The sequence below is a fragment of the Lynx rufus genome, unplaced genomic scaffold (assembly GCF_022079265.1).
Source record: "Lynx rufus isolate CCGP_SWC_20201006 ecotype Redwood Valley unplaced genomic scaffold, mLynRuf1.p SCAF_15, whole genome shotgun sequence".
Taxonomy (NCBI): Eukaryota; Metazoa; Chordata; class Mammalia; order Carnivora; family Felidae; genus Lynx; species Lynx rufus.
The window spans coordinates 51524375-51548122 of NW_025814829.1; the positions used below are offsets into that span (position 1 = coordinate 51524375).

At 40.0% G+C, this 23748-nt stretch overlaps 1 protein-coding gene across 2 annotated transcripts in view; it reads left to right on the forward strand.

Moving 5' to 3' along the window:
* F5 (coagulation factor V) overlaps nt 1-23748 on the forward strand; it is a 75587-nt gene that overhangs the window by 14346 nt on the left and 37493 nt on the right. For both annotated transcript variants that reach the window (XM_047077031.1, XM_047077032.1), the window contains exons 4-7: nt 17081-17293; nt 18504-18647; nt 21135-21356; nt 22858-23023. In XM_047077031.1, coding sequence (XP_046932987.1) covers nt 17081-17293; nt 18504-18647; nt 21135-21356; nt 22858-23023 — 745 coding nt within the window. The remainder of the gene's footprint in view (nt 1-17080; nt 17294-18503; nt 18648-21134; nt 21357-22857; nt 23024-23748) is intronic.

A 23748-nucleotide genomic window follows, 5' to 3' on the forward strand; every position in this document is an offset into this window, starting at 1 on the left:
CAGTCATATATAGGGCAGGATGAGTAACCCATTTGACAGATCGGACAAGCCATGATTTGTAAAAATGCTCACAAGAACATTTCCTTTACACATGTATTTAAAAGGAGTGTGTGTGTGTGTGTGTGTGTGTGTGTGTGTGTGTGTGTGGAGAGAGAGAGAGAAAGAACTAGTGGGGGAGGGGCAGAGAACAAGGGAGAGAGAAAGAATCCCAAGCAGGCTCTGCACTGTCAGTGCAGAGCCCGATGCGGGACCCAAACTCATGAACTGTGAGATCATGACTTGAGCAGAAACCAAGAGTTGAACTCTTAACTGACTAAGCCACCCAGGCACCCTTGATAAGAGTATATTTTTAAGGCAGGAAATAAAATATCTTTAGCTGTACCAAATCATTTAAAAAGTTTCTATCACTGAGAGTTTCGATTTGAGGTTAAAATTTCAGAGACTCTGTAGACTGCACGCCCCGAATTGTTTGTAATGATGCACCGTCGAGCAAATTTTGTTCTTTAGTAAGATTTTTGTAGCTGTTTTGGTCAATTAACTTTAAAAGTTCGTTTCAGAATGAATCTTAATATTATTCTTTTATTTGCTTTATATCCTCACTTAAATGTGTGAGTTGCGTTACGAGTATTAGATCACAAGATTAGTTTTACAATATTCAGCTATCTGCTGGTAAGTCAACTCTGAATAAAGGAAGAAAGAAGAGGGGCGCCTGGGTGGCTCAGTTGGTTGGGTGATCGACTTCGGCTCAGGTCATGATCTCACAGCTCGTGAGTTCGAGCCCCGTGTCGGGGTCTGTGCGGACAGCTTGGAGCCTGGAGTCTGCTTTGGATTCAGAATTTTTCAAAGAAAGAGAGGAAGGAAGGAAGGAAGGAAGGAAGGAAGGAAGGAAGGAAGGAAGGCAGGAAGGCAGGAAGGCAGGCAGGCAGGCATTTTCCACCAGAGGTTTGCATCTAGTGTTGCCAAATTCTCCATATGAAAACTTAGTCTTAGGGTTTTTCCAAAACATTCCAATACTTGACATAATGTAGGCAATGATATTTTTCCCTTTTCATCTGAGTATTTTGGCCTTATACAGATCCTTCTTTGGGTATATGGTAAATACCCGGACAACTCTAATGGCTGATACAACAATTCTCGTAAGTCTCAGAAATGTGGACTCCCCTTCAAAAGAGACTTGCACATCCTGTGCTGTGGAACCAGGTTCCTTATAGAACGTCAGCATTCTAATTTGCCCATTACCTAAATTATAGCTTCTAAAGAAGGTTCTACGGGGTACCTGGCTGGCTCAGTTGGTTAAGTGTCTGACTTCAGCTCAGGTCATGATCTCGCCGTCCATGGGTTCAGGCCCCGCGTGGGGCTCTGTGCTGACAGCTCGGAGACTGGAGCCTGCTTCAGTTTCTGTGTCTCCCTCTCTCTCTGCCCCTCCCCTGCTGGTGCTCTGTTTCTGTCTCTCTCTTAAATAAATAAACATGAAAAAATTTTTCAAAAAAAGAAGATTCTGAGTGTTCAGATACACACTGAAGCATTTGCTAAGTTTATTAAATGGAGAGGAAAAGAGCTGTTCTAAAAATAAATAAGTAACAAGGGAGGATCTCAAGAATGAGCACCCTATTGGGTGACCAAAACAGGTCTTCTCAGATCTTCACTTTCCCAAAGCTTGTAGGCAGCATTTTACATTTGAAAAAAAACCAAAAAACCAAGGGCCTTTGGCAAATAATTGGTTCATCGTGACAAGAGTAAACAAATTGCAATGCTGACTATGAACTGAGCTGGCAGTGAACAGACTTAAGTAAATATAAAACAAAGGGCTACCCTTGTGTAAAGAGTTTATTCTCGCAAGAAGCTGAAGAAGGACTTTTTGTGCTCTAGCACAATAGTCCTTCCTGTCCATTTCTCCCCTCTTCTGTTAAGAGATTAGGCTTTTATTTTGATGACAAAGTCAAAATCCGATTCATCAAAAAATGCATTTCATAAATGTTTCCTTTAAGTAGCTGTTAATACTTCATACCTCATATTAGGTAGGTTGTGAAATCAAAGATACACCATGCCTGGTTTATTTTAGGCTAAAGGTAAAATAAAATACTTGGAAGTGAAAAGAACAAAAACCACAATAAAATCATGCCCCAATTATCTCATTATCTCAGTCCTCAGTGTAATTGGAGAAGCTATGCCCATGTACAACTTTGTTCACTATTTATTTTAAGATGCTCGTATTCACCTTTTAAGTAGTATAGCAAACTTAATTAAAGCCATTCATTCAATTATTTGAAATGTATCTTACATGTAACTTCATATTCCTATTCCTTTCACACGAATATGAAGTTCTCGATGATTTGCTTTGGTCACTAGACAGACACTTAAAAATCATCAGTTCAAATAAAGCAGGATACAAAACCATGACCATTTAAAAATAAATTTGATATCATTAGAGAATCAGTCTCATTGCCATATCTAGTATGTGTTAAAGCCTTTTAGGTGATTCTTAGATATTTATATTGCTTGATTGTAATTACAGATGCACAATGTGAACACTGTGGCTTCTCCACTGAAGTGGACCTAGAAGAAATCTAGAGGTGAAACCCACCACAGCCGAGACATCAGCATGTACCCTACTGGGCTGTGGGTAGACTTCAGGGTCTTACCTCTTTATATTTGCGTCCAGGAACCTAGCACAGAGCCTCCCCCGTGCTCTGAAATTTACTAATTTTGCTGGTGATCGTGATTAACAGCCCAGTATTATTACCAGTTTTTACCACTTTAGAGTAGATACGTCACCACCTCTAATCTTTCTCACATGTGTTAAGGTGAACACTTAAGATACAGCTAATCGGAGGTAAAACACAAAGGAAAGAGGCTGTATCCATTGCAACGTGGCTGAGAACGAAAAAGCCAACATCGTGAAGTGTAGTGCTATAGCATTGGTTAGGCGCCAGGCATTTTACGTACAGTTTTTAGTTCTCATAACCCACCAAAGATGATAATATTATTACTAGAGAAAGGATTATATTGTTATGAATGGGAAACGTGAGGCCCAAAGGCAGGTCAAGAAACTCCCAAAGTCACCCAGTCAACAAGTGATACAGTCAAGAAATTTCAATTCTGGCCTCAAAACTCACGTACTTTCTTTCACAATCTATCATCAATTATATAATCTCACAAATACTTAATTAAAAATTACGATGAATATTATATGTATTTATGAATACTTTTAGAAATATAAATATATATATTCCATTTATATGTCATATACACTTCATATGATATATATACGTATATATATACATATGTATATGTATATATATACGTATGTATATATATGTATATGTATGTATATATGTATATGTATATGTATGTATACATATGTATATGTATATGTATGTGTGTGTGTGTGTGTATATATATATATATATATATATATATATATATATATATCTCAGAGATCAGGGAATGAGTAAACTGACATTTAGGCTGATGTCTGAAGGTTGAGCATGCATTTATCCAGAGAGAGAGAGAGAGATGAAGAACTTTAATAGTTATCTCTCACCCTACAAAGAATATCACATTTGTCCTCTTGAGAGCTTATGAAGGCAGTAGAAAGAATGTCACTTTCTACTATAGGAATTTCCTGTGATGTTTTAACAGCTGGAACAGTGGAAGCATCATGTCCAGAAACATAAATTGGCTTCTTCTGAGGCCAAGAGGCATGAAGCATTGAATAAGGGCCCTCAGGCTTGATTCCCGATAGTTCTAGTCACTAACTTGCCATGCCAGTTCCAGTCAATAGACAAGGTTTGATCTGAGAGGGCAACTCTCCTTATCAGACCTGTTTGTTCTTTTCTACCAAAGCTATTTTGTAACTTTCCAGAGATAATACTTCCTGTTTATTAGCAGAGACTTCTCATAAACTCCTTTTTTTTTCTTTTTGATTTAGACTGAAATAATAGTACTACTCTCAGGAAATTATTCAAGCTTTTAACATTTCTCAACTCCTAATAATTTTAATATTCAGATCCTTTTTATCATCAGAGTGAGAGTTCAGCCTAGAATAAATATTGCTTATCGGCATCAAACTATCTTTGAGGAGAAGAAAAGATACAACAGAATGCCACGTTAAGCTTTTCACTAGCACGAGGGTCACAATTTAGATGCCTATAGAAGTCAGGAGGCTAATTCAATGAAAAAAAAAATGTGTCCTTTAGGGACTGGGGATCACAGAGCCACTGCCCTATCTAAAGGCGGTAACCAGGTATCAGGTCAGGCAAACTCCTGGATACAGGAATTTGGTTCAGTGTCGTGAAATGTCCATGCTTTAGTTGTTGCTGTTGTTTAAGAGAAGAGAGCAATCCAGATTCTTATATGATATCTACATAGTGTTAATGTTGGCATTTAATTTGTTTTAATGCCATGCAATCCTAACAAAACACCTGTGAGCTAAGACTCGCTAGCTTTGGTTCTAGCCCACAGGACCTTATATCTTAAGAGTTCCATAAACACTCAGTGAGCACCTTCTCCACACCAGGCACTGTGAAAGGCACCAGACGTGCTAACACAAATACAATCCAGCAGCTGCCTTCGAGTGGCTTACATTCTGGTGACCGAATATGCACGATACAACTAGTTGTTATCTAGTCGGAGAAAATGAAATTAATCATGCAATGCCTCACACATTTAATTATAAATTATAATGAGTGAAGTAAAAGAAAAAAGTCTATAACACAATTAGAGATCAGGAGTAAGCTTACATCTAAAGGATGAGCACGCATTTGTCAAAAGGAAGAAAGAGAAGAACACTCTAGGCAGAGGGAGTAGTATCTGCAAAGACCCTGAGGTAGGTTGGAAAGGCTTGTCTGGGGAACTAAAAGGTGGCCCAAGAGAGTGATATGTAGTAAGCAAGGGGAAAAGTCACACACGATGAGAATGGAGAGAGAAGTAGGGGTAGGTCATACAGGGACTTGCGGTCCATGTTAAGAATTTTGTGAAAGTAGAAGCTATTATCAGGATTTCAAGCAAGAACATGGCAAAGTAAGATCTGGAGTTTTGAGGGATCATTCTGGATACAGGTTGGGAAATGGATTGGGAGGGTACTCTTATGCCAGAATCCCAGTTAATAGGCTAATTCTGGAGTCGATAGCTTTAGCCTGGGGTGATGGCAGTAAAGATACAGAGAAGAGTGCAAACTTGGGATATATTTTGGAGGCAGTAGGTTGCTGTGGGAGTACAAAATGCACACAGCTTAGAGATATGGAGGGAGATTACCCTGGATAGGTAGACTGGGAAAACTCACGGATGACTTCAGCCGTCATGGTAACACACTTGGACTTTTCCCTATGAGTAAGACAACACTTAAAAGTTTTCCAGAATGAGTGAACACAGTTGGATTCGTGTTGCGTGAACAGTAACTTGATTCAGTTTCCTGTCTTTAGTGAAGACTTTGAGGTCCAGCTGTGACTGGTTTTCTCTTCCGTGTGCCACCAGCTGAATCCCCAGCATTAAACTGTCAGCTTCTGAGAGCGTTAAAATCCATCTTTGTTTCCCGTCTGTAAGACTGATATCATGACTATAATATTATCTCGTTTGGTTCTTTTCTCTCCCATGCATATAAAGATGATGCTCCGCCCTATGGAGATACGTAAGTAAATCTGGATACACCTACTCAACTCTTCTACATTATGGCTTCTATGCTCAGAACCTTATGTTGTACAGTAATGCATGTTGCTGCTGTGCCTGAATGCCTCACTGATGACGGATGCATGTGCCTATTTCCCACTCCCATCTGGGGAGCCCCAAAATATGCCGATGCCTTGCAAGCTCACATGAGTGTTTGTGAGTAGAATAGATTTTCCTGAAGATGGGCAGTTAAACAAGGGTAGCCGACATGGCTGCAATGTAAAATATTCTATGTAGAAATTTAACATCTCAAACTTGGGCTTTTGGAAAAGAGCTATCAGATTTACCCTTTTGTTTACCAACTAGACAGGCAGACAAAATGTATGAAACAGCAGTTTTCAGACATCGAACAACAGACAACACAAGAGAATCCTCCATGAGAGAAGAATAACAAATGAAGTGGGCCCTAGGAGTATTCAAGCTCCCTGCCTTGAGTGAGTTTCCAGGGCATAGCACAAAGAGGATGAATGGTCTCATGGTGAGCTCAACAGTCTCTTGGAGTTAAGGAAACGGAGACTTTTGGTAGGCCAGAGTGGCTGGAACTTGTGATTTATAGGGCAGAATCCTGAAGAGGATGGTATAGACACAAAGAAAGAGTTCTTGAGAATCTACACAGCGGTCCTGTCAAGTCTTCAACTAAATACTGATCTGCACGTGCATGTGAGGAAAGTATTGAAGGTAAGGAAAATACCACCAGACAGAAACAGCCAGAACACTCCCTGGACCACACACATAAACATAGTTTATGTCCCCATCATCAAAAGTGGAAAGACCGCCTAATTAATGGGCACTGGGGAGAGGTAGAATCATCAGAAGGCACAGGAGTTGGATAACATTAGTCTAGGCTGCAGACTGCTCTGGAGGTGACAAGCATAAAACTCAATATTAGTTACAGGAATGCAATAAAATCCAGCAACCAACATGTGAAACTCACAAGGTTAATAAAAACTAATGAGCATTAAAAGAAGCAGGAAAAATACGACCCATAACCAAAAAATACTTAATCAAAAGAAACAGATCCAGAGAGAAAAGAAATAATAGAACTTGCAGGCAAAGACATTAAGACAGGCTATTATAAATATTCTCCATATGCTCCAGAGCATGATGAGAAGAGTGACAGAAGGTATGAAAATACGTAAGTGGAAACTTTACAGACGAATACAAGAGCCGAAATGGGAAGTACACTGAGATTAACAGCACTGTAGAAGAAAATATTAGAAAATATTATATATAGAAATAAAAACTATCCAAATGAATCATGAAGACAGAAAAGACCGAACAAAATGAACAGAGCATCACTAAGCTATGGGTCAATATCAAGAGACATCACATATATGTAATTGGAATCCTAGAATGGGGAGAAACAGAAGAAATATTTAAAGAAATAGTGGATAAAAAATTCCCAAATGTGATGAAACTATAAGCTTACAAAGGCCTGACAAAACCAAGAAGAAGAAACATGAAGAAAACCACTCCAAGGCACATCATAATCAAGTTGCTAAAGACCTGTGATAAACAGAAAATGTTGGTTGGTCCAATGGTAGTGGGTTATCAAGCTTATTAACATTAGTGTCACTGAAGTTGGTATACAACCCCCCACTAATAAATTTGACTAGCTTTGAAGAAGAATGAGAGAAAATGTTACAAGCACTGAAAAAAACAAAACCCCAGAAACAAAAATAAGAATGACAGTAGACATCATTAGAAACAATGCAAGCCAGAAGACAATTAGAGATCTCTTTAAAGTACTGGTGTGGGGTAGGAGAGGGCCATTTGCCCACTTAGTATTCCATACCAAGCAAAAATACTCTTTTAAAACAAACAAAATAAAGACTGTCTTAGGCATGGAAAGAAGAAATAATTTCTCACTAGCAGACCAGAAAAACATGGTAAAGAAAGTCTTTTAATCAGAAAAAAAATCATGTTAAAAGGATATTTGGATCCACAAGAAGCAATAAGAAGCTCCAGAAATGGGTAAATATAGAGAAAATTCTTCCTCATTTTAAATCTCTTGAAAAGATCATCAATTACCTAAACTTTAAAGCAAAAATAATAACAATTTATTGTGGGGTATATTATAAATGCAGAAGTAAAATTTATGTACAATACAAAATAGCACAGAGGCTGGGAGGGAGGAAATGAAAATATACTGTTGCAAATTACTTTTTTTTAACAAAAGCATTAATTTTATTTATATTTTTTAATTCATTTATTTTTTTTTCAACGTTTATTTTTATTTTTGGGACAGAGAGAGACAGAGCATGAACGGGGGAGGGGCAGAGAGAGAGGGAGACACAGAACCGGAAACAGGCTCCAGGCTCTGAGCCATCAGCCCAGAGCCCGACGCGGGGCTCGAACTCACGGAGCGCGAGATCGTGACCTGGCTGAAGTCGGACGCTTAACCGACTGCGCCACCCAGGCGCCCCTAATTCATTTATTTTTTAATTTACATCCAAGTTAGTTAGCATATAGTGCAACAATGATTTCAGGAGTAGATTCCTCCTTGATGCCCCTTACCCATTTAGCCCAACCCCCTCATATAACCCCTCTAGTAACCCTACTTGTTTTCTATATTTAAAAGTCTATTATGTTTTGTGCCCCTCCTTGTTTTTATATTATTTTTGTTTCCCTTACCTTGTGTTCATCTGTTTTGTATCTTAAAGTCCTCATATGAGTGAAGTCATATGGTATTTGTCTTTCTCTGACTAATTTTGCTTAGCACAATACCCTCTAGTTCCATCCATGTAGTTGCAAATGGCAAGATTTTGTTCTTTTTGATTGCCAAGTAATACTCCGTTTATACACACACACACACACACACACACACACACACACACATACATACCACATCTTCTTTATCCATTCATCCATCGATGGACATTTGGGCTCTTTCCATACTTTGGCTATTGTTGATAGTGCTGCTCTACACATTGGGGTGCATGTGCCCCTTTGAAACAGCATACCTGTATCCCTTGGATAAATACCTAGTAGTGTAATTGATGGGTTGTAGGGTGGTTCTATTTTTAATTTTTTGAGGAACCTCTATACTGTTTTCCAGAGTGGCTGCACCAGTTTGCATTCCCACCAGCAGTGCAAAAGGGTTCCTCTTTCTCCACATCCTTGCCAACATCTGTTGTTGCCTGAGTTCTTAATGTTAATGGTCTTTCATCCATTTTGAGTTTATTTTTGTGTATGGTGTAAGAAAGTGGTCCAGAATAATTTTTCTGCATGTTGCTGTCAAGTTTTCCCAGCACCACTTGCTGAAGAGACTGGCTTTATTGCATTGGATGTTCTTTCCTGCTTTGCCCAAGATTAGTTGGCCATACATTTGTGGGTCCATTTCTGTGTTCTCTATTCTGTTCCATTGATCTGAGTGTCTGTTCTTGTGCCAGTACCATACTGTCTTGATGATTACAGCTTTGTAATACAGCTGTAAGTCTGGGATTGGGATGCCTCCAGCGTATGGTTTTCTTTTTCAACATTGCTTTGGCTATTCGGGGTATTTTCTGGTTCCATACAAATTTTTGGATTATTTGTTTTAGCTCTGTGAAGAATGCTGGTGTTATTTTGAGAGGTATTGCATTGAATATGTAGATTGCTTTGGGTAGTATTGACATTTTAACAATATTTGTTCTTCCTATCCAGGAGCATGGAATATTTTTCCATGTTTTTGTGTCTTCTTCCATTTCTTTGATAAGCTTTATATAGTTTTCAGCATATAGATTTTTCACCTCTTTGGTTAGATTTATTCCTAGGTATTTTATGGTTTGTGTTGCAAATGTAAATGGGATCGATTCCTTGATTTCTCTTTCTGTTACTTCATTATTGGTGTATAGGAATGCAACCGATTTCTGTGCAGTGATTTTCTATCCTGCGACTTTGCTGAATTCGTGGATCAGTTCTAGCAGTTTTTTGGTGGAATCTTTTGGGTTTTCCATATAGAGTATCGTGTCATCTGTGAAGAGTGAAAGTTTGACCTACTCCTGGATAACTTGGATGCCTTTTATTCCTTTGTGTTGTCTGATTGGTGAGGCTAAGACTTCCAATACTGTGTTGAATAACAGTGGTGAGAGTGGACATCCCTGTCTTGTTCCTGACCTTAGGGGGAAAGCTCTCGGGTTTTCCCCACTAAGGATGATATTGGCATTGGGTCTTTCATATATGGCTTTTATGATCCTTCTATCCCTACTTTCTCGAGGGTTTTTATCAAGAAAGGATGCTGTATTTTGTCAAATGCTTTCTCTGCATCTACTGAGAGGATCATGTAGTTCTTGTCCTTTCTTTTATTGATGTGATGTATCACATTGATTGTTTTGCGGATATTGAACCAGTCCTGCGTCCCAGGTATAATCCCACTTGGTCGTGGTGAACAATTTTTTTAATGTATTTTTGGATCCGGTTGGCTAATATCTTGTTGAGGATAAGTGCATCTATGTTCATCAGGGAAATTAGTCTATAGTTCTCCTTTTTAGTGGGGTCTTTGTCTGGTTTTGGAATCAAGGTAATGCTGGCTTCATAGAAGGAGTTTGGAAGTTTTCCTTCCATTTCTATTTTTTGGAACAGCTTCAAGAGAATAGGTGTTACCTCTTTTTTAAGTGTTTGGTAGAATTCCCCTGGAAAGCCATCCGGCACTGGCCATATGTGTTTTGGGAGACTTTTGATTACTAATTCGATTTCTTTACTTGTTATGGGTCTGTTCAAATTTTCTATTTCTTCCCGTTTCAGTTTTGGTAGTGTATATGTTTCTAGGAATTTGTTCATTTCTTCCAGATTGCCCATTTTATTGGCATATAATTGCTCATAATAATCTGTTATTATTGTTTTTATTTCCGCAGTGTTAGTTGTGATCTCTCCTCTTTCATTCTTGATTTTACTTATTTGGGTCTTTTCCTTTTTTTTTTTTTTTTTTTTTTTTTTTTTTTTTTTTTTTTTGATCAAACTGGCTAGTGGTTTATCAATGTTGTTAATTTTTTCAAAGAACCAGCTACTGGTTTCATTGATCTGTTCTACTGGGGTTTTTTTTATTTCTTTCTTTCTTTAAATAGCATTGACTTCTGCTCTATTCTTTATTATTTCCTGTCTTCTGCTGGTTTGGGGTTTTATTTGCTGTTCTTTTTCCAGCCCTTTAAGGTGTAAGATTACATTGTGTATCTGAGACCTTTCTTCCTTCTTTAGGAAGGCCTGGATTTCTATATACTTCCTCTTATGACCACCTTTACTGTGTCCCAGAGGTTTTGGGCTGTGGTGTTATCATTTTCATTGGCTTCCTTGTACTTTTTAATTTCCTCTTTAACTTCTTGGTGAGCCCATTTATTCTTTAGTAGGATGGTCTTTTGTCTCCAAGTATTTGTTATCTTTCCACATTTTTTCTTGTGGCTGATTTCGAGTTTCATAGTGTTGTGCTCTGAAAATATGCAGGGTATGATCTCGATCTTTTTGTACTTGTTGAGGGCTGATCTGTTTCCCAGTATGTGATCTATTCTGGAGAACGTTGTAGGTGCACTGGAGAAGAATGTGTATTCCACTGCTTTAGGATGAAATGTTCTGAATATATCTGTTAAGTCCATCCAGTTCAGTGTGTCATTCAAAGCCATTGTTTCCTTGTTGATTTTCTGATTAGATGATCTATCCCTTGCTGTGAGTGGGGTGTTGAAGTCCCCTACTGTTATGGTATTATTATCAATGAGTTTCTTTGTGTTTGTGATTAATTGATTTATATATTTGGGTGCTCTCACATTTGGAGCATAAACGTTTACAATTGTTAGGTCCTGTTGGTGGATAGACCCCTTAATTATGATATAATGTCCTTCTTCATCTCTTGTTATAGTCTTTATTTTAACGTCTAGATTGTCTGATATAACTACTCTGTCTTTCTTTTGGTGACCATTAGCATGATAGATGGTTCTCCATCCCCTTACTTTCAATCTGAAGGTGTCTTGAGGTCTAAAGTGGGTCTCTTGTAACAGCATATAGATGGGTCTTATTTTCTTATCCATTATGTTACCCTATGTCTTTTTATTGGAGCGTTTAGTCCTTTGTCTTTTAGAGTGAGATATGAATCTATTGTCATTATGTTGCCTATAGAGTTGGAGTTCTGGTGATATTCTCTGGTCCTTTCTAGTCTTTGCTGCTTTTGGTTTTTGTTTGTTTGTTTGTTTTGTTTGTCTTTTCTCCCTTCAGAGATTTCCCCTCAAAATTTCTTGTAGGGCTGGTTTAGTGGTCATGAACTTTTTAAATTTTTGTTTGTCTGGGAAACTTTTTTTTTTAATTTTTTTTTCAATATATGAAATTTACTGTCAAATTGGTTTCCATACAACACCCAGTGCTCATCCCAAAAAGTGCCCTCCTCAATACCCATCACCCACCCTCCCCTCCCTCCCACCCCCCATCAACCCTCAGTTTGTTCTCAGTTTTTAAGAGTCTCTTATGCTTTGGCTCTCTCCCACTCTAACCTCTTTTTTTTTTTCTTCCCTTCCCCCATGGGTTTCTGGTAAGTTTCTCAGGATCCACATAAGAGTGAAAACATATGGTATCTGTCTTTCTCTGTATGGCTTATTTCACTTAGCATCACACTCTTGTCTGGGAAACTTTTTATCTCTCCTTCTAATTTGAATGACAGCCTTGCTGGATAATGAATTCTTGGCTGCATATTTTTCTGATTCAGCACATTGAATATATCCTGCTACTCTTTTCTGGCCTGCCAGGTTTCTGTGGATTGATCTGCTGCAAACCTCATCTGTGTTCCCTTATAGGTTAAGGACTTTTATTCCCTTACTGCTTTCATGATTCTTTCTTTGCTTAAGTATTTTGTAAATTTGACTATGATGTGCCTTGTTGATGGTTGGTTTTTGTTGAATCTAATGGGAGTCCTCTTTGCTTCTTAGATTTTGATGTCTGTGTCTTTCCCCAGTTAGGAGAGTTTTCCACTATGATTTTCTCACATAAAACTTCTACCCCTTTTTGTCTCTCTTCATCTTCTGGGACCCCTATGATTCTGATGTTGTTCCTTTTTTTTTTTTTTTTTAATTTTTTTTTCAACGTTTATTTATTTTTGGGACAGAGAGAGACAGAGCATGAACGGGGGAGGGGCAGAGAGAGAGGGAGACACAGAATCGGAAACAGGCTCCAGGCTCTGAGCCATCAGCCCAGAGCCCGACGCGGGGCTCGAACTCACGGACCGCGAGATCGTGACCTGGCTGAAGTCGGACGCTCAACCGACTGCGCCACCCAGGCGCCCCTGATGTTGTTCCTTTTTAATGAGTCACTGATTTCTCTAATTCTTAAAATGTGCTCTTTTGCCTTAGTCTCCCTCTTTTTTTCTGCTTCATTGTTCTCCATAAGTTTGTCCTCTGTATCGCTGATTCACTGCTCTGTTTCAACCATTTTTGCCACCGTAGCCTCTGTTCGAGATTGCAGCTCAGTTATAGCATTTTTTACTTCATCCTGACTTTCTTTTACTTCTTTTATCTCTGCAGAAAGGGATTCTAATTTATTTTCAACCCCAGCTAGTATTCTTATTATCGTGATTCTAAATTCTGATTCAGACATCTTGTTTGTATCTGTGTTGATTAAGTCCCTGGCTGTCATTTCTTCCTGTTCTTTCTTTTGGTGTGAATTCCTTTGTTTCATCATTTTGAAGGAAGAAAAGGAATTAATAAAGTAAAACAAATTTAATTAAAAAAAACACACAAAAAAATCAAATAAAGAATGCCAAATCCTAGGTGTGTTTTGGTATGGTTGTTGAAAGGAGCTTGGTAGATTAGAGAAAAAAGGTGAAGAAAAAAAAAAGGAAAAAAAAAAGAAGAAAACGTTTGAAATTTTGAAAAAAAATGAATACAGTGAAATAGAATAAAACGAAATGATAGAAATAAAATAGAATTTAAAAAATTTACAAAAAGGTAAAAATATAGTAGAAAAATTAAAGAAAAATCTTTTTAATAAATATGGAAAATAAAAAATAAATATCTTCTCTTTATTCAAGAATAAGAAAAAAAAATTGAATAGATGGATCAGCGAACAGACTGAAGTATGATTGAAATTACATCGGTTTCCCCTGGAAGTCAAACTATGAAGTACTTTATAGTCTGTAAACTAGGCAGGCAGAGAGGTCCTCAAGAGCACAGTTGGCCCAGTTGGGTGGGGCTTAGTGTAATGACTCTGTTCTCCACTAGATGACGCTGCTTAGCTTTCTGGGGTGGATTGTTGTGGCTCATGTAGGCAGGTATGCGCATGTGTGGGAGGGGTGAAAATGGCGTCACCCAGCTACCTAGTCTCTAGTATCAGAACTCTGTGCTCTCCCTTACCGGCAAGCAAGCACCCCTCCTTTGTCTCAGGCTTCTGTCCACTCCCAGCTTTTACACTGTTCATGACCAAGCCATCAGCCTGCCAGGCAGCACCTCCCTCCTGAGTTTTATCTCAGATGTGGTGCTGTTTCCCAACCCCTCACTTCTGTGGGACCATGACTTTGACCTGCTCAGACCTTCTGGGGGAGGGTCTCATTGAGCAATGGCCTGGTGGCTGCCTGCCTCCAGGAACGTTCATGGGACTGTGTTGCTGCTGATGCCAGAGACTGCAGCTCAGTGCCAGCCCCCCCCCCAGAAAAAGTTCACGTGATTGTGTAGCAGCAGCTTTTCAAGGATTATGGAAAATCACAACACACATCTGGCACCAGGCTTCACCTTTAATGACCTTGTTCTAGCACCAGCGAATGTGGTTGTTCTCTGGGGTCTGCTGGGACCTTTGCCTGTGGGTTGGCCACATAGCCTCTACCAGGTATCCTTCCTGCAGGGGAACTGCCTCTCTCCCATGTGGCCTGAGGACCCCTTGGACCTCACTCTCTGCTCATGGGGATTTGCCTTTCCCACCAGAGCACCACCAGGTATCGAGCTACAGAGTTTCAGACTTTGTGCTCCTCCTGTTTGTAGAGTCTTGATGGAATTTAAACCCTCTCCTTTCTCCCTTTTTTTGTTCAGTCCCTTGCGTACTCTTCCTTTTCTCTCCAGCTGCTTTCTGGGGGGGTGGGAGGGGTGCCTTCCCGTACTCTCCCCCCGTCTCCATCCTCTCTCCACAAGCAAAAACAGCTTCCTACCCTCTCTGGCTTCTCTCTCCCCCAGTTCACCTCTCTGTGCCATGTACCTGCTGAGTTCTGTGGTTCAGGTTGTGCAGATTGTTGTGTTAATCCTCAAATCCGTTTTCTAGGTGTGCAGGTTGGTTTACTGTTGATCTGGCTGTATTTCATGGATGAGAGATGCACAAAAACTTCCATGCTGTTCCGCCATCTTGGCCCCTCCCTCTATTGCAAATTTCTTATAAGTGAAACGATACCATATTATCTGATGGTAGACTGCGGTGTTAAAGTTGTATCTTGTAAGCTGAAGGGCACCACTAAGAAAACAAAGCAAAGTTAATAAAATAAGTGGAGATAAAAAGAAACTATAAGAAAATACTCAAGCCAAAAGAAAGCAAGAAAGATAAGGAATAAAGACATGATGGATAAATAGAAAACAAGAGCAAGATCATAGACTTCCACTCAACCATATCAATAATTACATTATAAGCAAATGGGCAGAACACTACGACTAAGAGACAAATTGTAAGACTGGGTAAGACCCTACTATGTGCTGAATTTGAGAAATCCACTTTAAAGACAAAGACAGGACAAAGTAACAGATGGAAAAAGATCTACCATACTAACACTAACAAACACAAGGGGGTGTATAATGTGTTTTTCCATTTGTATGTCCTTATGGGAAAGAAAACTATAATGACAGAAAGCAGAGCAGTAGCTGCTGGGCCCAGAGGGTAAGGGAAGGTGCTGACTGGAAATGGCACAAGGAACCTCCTTGAGATAGAACTATTCTGTACCTTCATTGTGGAGGTAGCTCTACAACTATATACATTTGTCAAAATTCAGCAAATGTTCTACTTAAAATTGGTGGATTTGATTGTATGCAATTTATACTTCAATAAAGATGATAAAAGGCAGAAAAAGAGAGAGGAAGGAAGGGAGAGAAGGAGGAATAAAGAGACGAAAAGGAACAAGGAAAGAGAATGGAAGGGAAGAAATCAATCCTTTGTTTTCAAAAAGCACAGTCACTTCCGTAAGAATAGTTTTCACTGGCCCTTTACCCCGTCACGTAAAATGTCTTAGTCCTTTTTCCTGATCCTAATTGTCTGCCAATGTCTACACTCTGATGATCTCCCTTCCGCCTCAAATTTGTCAAGCTGCTGCACTGAACAGGAGAAATTCTGGCACCAGATAGTGATAGTGAAACTTTCACCTAATTAAACGCGGCACACCTCAGGCACTTGGCTATCTACAACACTGACCTCTCCCCTTCCTGACCTCCTTTGCTTCATCTCTGGCCACATCTTCCTTTTGTTGTTGAACGACCCGCCCAAGCCTTTGCCCCTGTTTTCATCTTCAGAATCCTAGCTCCCTCTCTCCAATAAGGAAGACCCATTCCTACATCTCCCACCAGTCCGGAAAGCCAAGTACGTACATTAGCAGTCGGTCTTCAGGTACACAAAAAACGGGAGTAAGACATCTGAACTTCAGAAGGTAGACACATTTCATACTCGCAAGGGCAGCTAGACTGCACAGAGGAGCTGGACTCGGAGGCTCTGGGGAAAGTGAGACTGATCAGTTGGTGGAAGCGTGATACGGCGATCAGGCAGGGCTGAGGGTGGCAGAGGTTGGGAAGAAGATACGAAATACAGAAGAAACACAAAACAATATGGAAACAGCTCTGGGTATACTCCCATCCCATGCTAATAGGAAGTTAAATGGAAGATGTCTTGTCAAGCACCACAGAGAAAATAGAAATAGAACTCATTCTCTTGGGGCACCTGGGTGGCTCAGTCGGTTAAGCGTCCAACTTCGGCTCAGGTCATGATCTCACGGTCCGTGAGTTCGAGCCCCGCGTCGGGCTCTGTGCTGACAGCTGGGAGCCTGGAGCCTGCTTCCGATTCTGTGTCTCCCTCTCTCTCTCTGCCCCTCCCCTGCTCATGCTCTGTCTCTGTCTCAAAAATAAATAAAACATTAAAAAAATTTTTTTTAATAAGAAATAGAACCCATTCTCATATTCTGAGATGATTTACCAATCAAAGGTGATTCAGCTCTCTGATTTTATTTAAGTAATAATCATTTAGATACCCTGTAAAATTAACTTCTTAAACTTTAACAAAAATATACTCATAGCATTTTTTATTCACCTCAGCTCACTATGGATGCAAAACCCTTACAACTGCATAAACACAGAAGTGGGTATATGTGAATCTTTCCAACTAATGCAGGTCCACTGTGGAAAGGTATATACATCTCTGTAGAGATCGGACGTTCCCCCATATTTGAAGAAGATGAAAAAGTAGTCCTCAGAAACCGTCCAGATGTGTTCACGCCTTTCTTTTCCAGGTGCGTCTTACTCTGACCACACATTCCCTGTGGAAAAGCTGGATGATGCTATAGCTCCAGGCCAGGAATACACCTATGTGTGGAATATCAGTGAGGACAGCGGGCCCACTCACAATGACCCTCCGTGCCTCACACACACCTATTACTCCTATGAAAATTTGGTACAGGACTTCAACTCCGGGCTGATTGGACCTCTGCTTATTTGTAAGAAAGGTAAGGAAAAATCAGCAACGATTAAGATGTTGAAAGGATAAGAAGTGCTCTCATGGAATGAGGCTCGAGAGAATTTTGGTACCTTTTTGTAAATCAGGCAGAGGGAGAAGGGGGTGGGACACCAGCTCTTTGCCTGACATTGGTTATCTGAGGGTTTGGAATCTTCGTGTTTCCCCTAATCCTTCCTTCATCTCAGTGCTGGGAGACTCTCCTAAGTAAACCTCTGTCTGAGAGCATGTTCCAATGCCCTGCCTGTGTGACCCTAACACTTACCTCAAGGCCAAGTCTCTTTGAAAGTGTACAGCAGCCTATATGTTGCTGAGAGTACTTGGAAAGAACTTAGACTAACGTACCTGAGGTTTAGGTTGGTAATTTGGTTTACAAACACACAAAACACCAGCTTCCTGTCTTATAAACAAGCTGAACACTTTGGGTGGCAGGTTTCAAACATATTCAGTTGACTTTATAACAAAACTTCATCGGCTGGGCTTAGGAGCAAGCGTGAATTTTCATTTTACACCCCCAGAGGATTCAGCCCGTCTTCCATTAAAACAACAAACTACCACAGCGAACTGCACTGTGGGAAATAATATGATTGATTCAGCGTCTGTCTATACATACAGGCATACCGCATATACATACCTTCCTAATTCATTTGTTCACTGCACAAACATATGTTTTCACTGCCTGCCTATCAAAGACACCGTGATGGCTCTGACAAAAGATATTTCAAACTTATAAAAACCTCTTCTTTTATTTGACTCTCAGCTGCGTTTCCTCCTCACATGAGAATGGATTAATCTTGACCTGCTGTCTCACTACACGTCCAGGCAAGATGGCTGTATTAAACTTGAAACGTCCTTGGCCAACTGAGCTAAAATACCTATTCATGGGCCTGTTGATACTGGAGGAAATCAACGCTTTTCCTGAAGCCTTGACAGCCCCAATTGTTTTTTCTCTGTGCCAGATCAAATTTGCCATTAAGTCCCCATTCCTCAAGGCTCTGAGGTATCCAAGAAAATACTTAAGGTGGACACCAGAATTTTAATAAGCTTCTAGGCATTATTACTTGCTAAAGATGCTATTTTTTAAAATAAGAATTTCTTAAAGCTATTATGATTGCTTGCCTTAGATTTTTTTTCCTATGTAGGAATACCTCACGAGAGTCTTGTGTCTAGGATGCTTAAAAAGCGTGTCTTTTCTTTCACAGGCACCCTGACTGAGGATGGGATTCAGAAGATGTTTGACAAACAACATGTGCTGATGTTTGCCGTGTTTGACGAAAGCAAGAGCTGGAGCCAGTCATCGTCTTTAATGTACACAGTCAATGGTTACGTGAACGGGACAATGCCAGGTAACCCGCGGGCCGCACGCTACCCGGCCACAGCAGCACCATTAGCACCTTTGATCCCGCTGTTTTCCTTAAAGCCCCACGGAAGGTGACCATACTCATATTCGCTGTTTTTCAACTCCTAATCAGAAAGATAACATAATCGAATTCAGTGGTTCTCCAGATTCTATCATCCTTTTCTTTCTTTCTTTTTTTTTTTTTTTTTTTTTTTTTTACAACAAATACAACAAACAATTGGAAGCTACCTAGGAGGAAGAGTGTGCAGCCTTATTATATGTAAGGTTCTGGGCAGGCGTCACCTTGGCCTGTGCCTCCAGGAAGACCTCCAAGATATTAGCTCAGTCTCCTTCAGTGAGTTCTGTGGTCCCTGCTGCATGGTGACCATGCCTTCTTCCACAAAGGAAGCCTTGCAAAACAGAAATTCAAGGTCAATCCCTGGCAGGAAGGGTCAGCAGAAAGAATACAAGGAATACACGCACAGTGAAGGTTGATAGATTAGGAGAAGGACCCCACATACAAAACTACCACTGGCATTTCACAAGGTGATGGATGAGGAATTGTCAATGGCATGTAGGAGGTTTCCTCTTTCCATCTGTATGGAGGTTCTTGTGGAAAAGCAAAATCATAGCCACTATTAAGAGAAAGAAAAACAACAAAACTGATTCCCATCCAGACTTCTTCCACCCTTCCAATAGAAATGACTTGGAACCAAAGATCCTGAGGAAAAAGAATGGAAAATGAGAATATTATTTTATTAAAGAAGTCCATACTTCTCAGAGGTCATTTTCTGTACCTGAAAATCACAAGTGGCTTTGCTTACTAAAAACGAAACTTGTCAAACTTGTCAAGAGTGGAGGTCTGGATATTGCTTTTAAATTGCATTCTGTTTCATTTGACTCTGTCTTCCCAGAGTTTGTTTGTTGTTCCCAGAGTTTGTTGTTACAAACATACTCCGATGACTCTGGTTTCTCCATTCAGAGTTCCAAAACTTAGTTAATTGCCCTCTATCTTAGGAGGTCTGCGTTCAAGCCTTGCTCACTTCTCTAGCTTAGTGTGGCCCTTGGAAATCCATTGTCATTGTAAATGTGCCTATTTACAAAAATGGATCAACCATTTGTCCTGGTGCAGAGGGGTGTGGAGGAATTTTCTTTTTTTACATATAAAGTAGCATTTCCAGTGCTATAATCCTTAGAGAGGAGTGGTCAAGGAGACATTGTATCTGTGTCCCAGAACAGTGAATCATTTGTGTAAATATATAGAAGTCAAACAAAAGCAAGCTACATGCAAAAAAATTAGTAATTCGGTCAGGGCATCGAGTTTATGAATTTATAGTAAAAAAAAAAAGAGAGAGAGAGAGAGTATTTGGGCTTAGGAGAGGCAAGATAGGGGGCCATTAGTAGAAACTGAGAAAAGTTAATGCTGTGCAATTGTCTTTTGGAGCATGGTAAATTAAATATATGATAAATGCTAATACAGATGTTATCAAATGCTTAATTCAGCATAAGCATTTTTTATGGGGTAGGTAAATACTTCCATCAAAGCCTCCTACCTTCTAGCTTCTTGCTTGCAGCTTCTAGCTTCTTGTTCTCATCCGTGATACTAGGAATCCTTGCCTGGTTACAATGGTCTTCTAAAAAATACAAGCCCCTCAGTCTCTCTGCAGGTAAGGGACTGATTCTCAGCTCCATAATGTCGCATCTGGTAATTATGGATCTGAAATTTAAACCCCAAGTCAAGGATGGAAGGAGGCTTAGAGTCTCCCACAGAGAAAATTAGCACGTTCCCAGTCACCGTGAGCACAAAGAAGGAGCCAAACTCAGCTTTTATTCTCAGTTTTCATTACTTCATCCATGAAATGCTCCTAGTGGCCTACTGCATTAAGGAGAGCCTATATCCCACAGAGGAATTCATTGCCTTGTCACTTAAACAATCAACAAGTGGTTAAAGAAGTGATTAAAAATTTCTTAAAGCATCGTCACATCTCTCCCTTAGGCAGAGCTTCGACCTCTATCCAGTTGAGAAGTTTATGCCCCTGAACTCAGCCTTATTGGAGGCTCTGGTGCCTCCCTCCAATTGAGCCCAGATTGATTCTAGAGTGACCAGCTGCCCAGGCTTTCTCAGGGCTTTCCCAGTCTTAACACTAAAAGTCCTGCATTCTGGGAAACTCCTCAGGCCCAGGTGAACCAGGGTGGTTGGTGACCTACTTTCCCTCCCTGGCCTCATCTCTTAGCAATCCTTGTGTTTCTGAACTAACTTTCCTCATCTGTGGGCTCTATTCTTACCTCTGCGTACCACTTAAGTTGTGACCACTTGCTTGCCCGTCACTCAGATGTCTGCTTTGCTGGGGCAGGAACCACAACTGGAGTGTCTATACCCCTTGAAACAATGCCTGATGCATAGCAGGTGCTCAGTACATAGCTCATGAGTGATTTTTTTTTTTTTATTACAGAGTGCTGACTGCCTGTTTCACTCCCCATCTCTCCCTCTCAGATATCACTGTTTGTGCCCATGACCACATTAGCTGGCATCTGATTGGAATGAGCTCTGGGCCAGAACTGTTCTCCATTCATTTCAACGGCCAGGTCTTGGAGCAGAATCATCATAAGATCTCAGCCATCACCCTTGTCAGTTCTACGTCCACTACCGCAAACATGACTGTGGGCCCAAAGGGAAAGTGGATCATATCTTCTCTCTTCCCAAGTCATTTTCAAGGCAAGAAATTCTTCCAAAGTTTTGCTTGTGAACATGGGATCCTTTCTTCCCAGGCACTAACTCCCTCATTCTCCTTTGCCCTTTCAAGCCACCCACACCCCAGACATATATGCTTAGTCCTGAGAACAGAATTTAGTTATTCTGCTCTTAGACTTAATATAACGCATGAGTTGGAGGAAGTGGGGAAATTGACAAAGGTTTTTTAAAATGAAGCAAAAACTAAAGAGGGCTCTACTTCCTCAAAAGGAAAAAGAAGGAAGGAAATAAACTCATACATAGAGATATTCTTCCTGGGGGTATTTAGTATGTAGCTAAAGAAAAAAAAAAACCTAGGTGCCAGAACAAATAAAACATCTGTAAGCACTATAGAGAAGCACTAAGTTACAGAAAGTGCAGAAGATTTAACATGAAAAGATTATCTTTTATAACAAGATGAACACAAAGCCTGGGACAAGGAGGAACCCAATGGATGTGTGTTTAATGGAAAAAACATAGAATTAAACCAGCTGAGCAGTGAGTTTAAAGAACATCAGTTGATTCGGGTGGGGAAACAAATCAGCCCAGGTTGTTATGTGGTATCATGTAAACAAAATAACTAATTGTTCTATTATTACACATTGTTGTTTTAAAACTGTTGGGGAAGAAGGGCGCCTGGGTGGCTCAGTTGGTTAAGCAGCCAACTTGAGCTCAGGTCATGATCTCGCAGTTCGTGAGTTTGAGCCCAGAGTCAGGTTCTTTGCTGACAGCTCAGAACCTGGAGCCTGCTACGGATTCTGTGTCTCCCTCTCTCTCTGCCCCTATCCTGCTCGTACTCTGTCTCTCTCTGTCTCTCAAAAATAAATAAATGTTAAAAAAGCTGTTGGGAAGAAGGTCTATATAAACAGGGACTAAAGTGTAAGTAAATGATATCGCTATAGAAAATTATTTTGGTACCAAAACAATGTATACAAAAGCCAGACGCATAAGAAAGGGACACTTTGATGGGGTCATTTTGTTTCCTGTTCACACTGAGCAGTCAAAATTATATTTGAAATCATGAAATGTCATAATACCCCAAGAAGATAGAGTCCCAAATAATAAAAAACAACAAAACTAACATTATTAAGGTTAAGTGCTTCTTATATTAACTTATTTAATTTTTAACAACAATTTTATACAGCATATACTATTATTATCATCTCCATTTTACAAATAAAGGGACAGATGACAGGGAAAATGAGAAATCAACAAGACCTAAGTCGTAAGATTTTAAGGATCTGGAAGTTACATTTTTTTTCCTCTAAAAGAAGCAAAGGAAATCTTTCCAAATTTCTTCCCTAACCCATCCTCTCTTTGCTTTTTATTCTTGCCCCTTTCTCTACTGTGCTAAAAGAACTATAGACCAAAACGTTCAGAAGTTGCTTGAGCATTACTTTTACTGTTATTATTTAAAAGATTTACATTTTGACCAGCCTCAGTTTCTTCTCTCAAAATCTCTCCCTGCCCTTATATTCTAATTCAGCTGGGATGCAGGCTCATATAGACATTGCAAGCTGTGCAAAGAAAACCAGGAATCCTAAGAAACTAACTCGCGACCAGAGGCGGCACATTAAGAGGTGGGAATACTTCATTGCTGCAGAGGAAGTCATTTGGGACTATGCACCGATAATACCAGCGAATATGGACAAGTGAGTTTTGGGGGGTCTTAACCACTGTGTAAAGAAAGGTCCCAGAGTCCTAAAGGCATGGCATGAACTGTCATGAACTGACATCTCTCAAGGGAATACATGTATTGGATTCAGGTCTTTTTGTACAAATCAACCTGGAATTACTCTAAACTCACCAAGGGAACTCAGCAGCGGCAGCGGTAGTGGCTAGTAACAGCAGCGATCACTTGTTGAACATTTTCTGTTAGTTTTACTTTAATGCTCCAGGTGAGACACAGCTTTTATTCTGTAGATTAGAAAGGCTGTCAGAAAGGGGGAGAAATTCAGAAGCGCAAGTAGCTCTCAAACGCTTGAAAAATCGTCTCACTCACCGTAAGAGAACTGCAGATTACACTTCACTGAGATACTGTCTTCCGCCTCTCAGACCCACAAGTGCAGATGATACAATCTGTTGGCAAGGCCGTGGGAGACGAGCACTAGCGCACATTGTTGGTGGAAGAGTACATTGGTACAGCCATTCTAGAAGATGATTTGGGAATACGCATCACAGTTACAAATGCATAGGCTCACAATTGTAAATGCATCGTACCCTCTGACCCAGCAATCTTGCTCTGGGAACTTACTATATAGATATACTTGTTCACCTGTGAAATGGGTGTACGTACTGGATATTTGCACTGTTAGTAGTAGCAAAAGTTTGGAAACCACCTAAAATGCCCTCCAATAGGAAATTAGTTTCATAAATT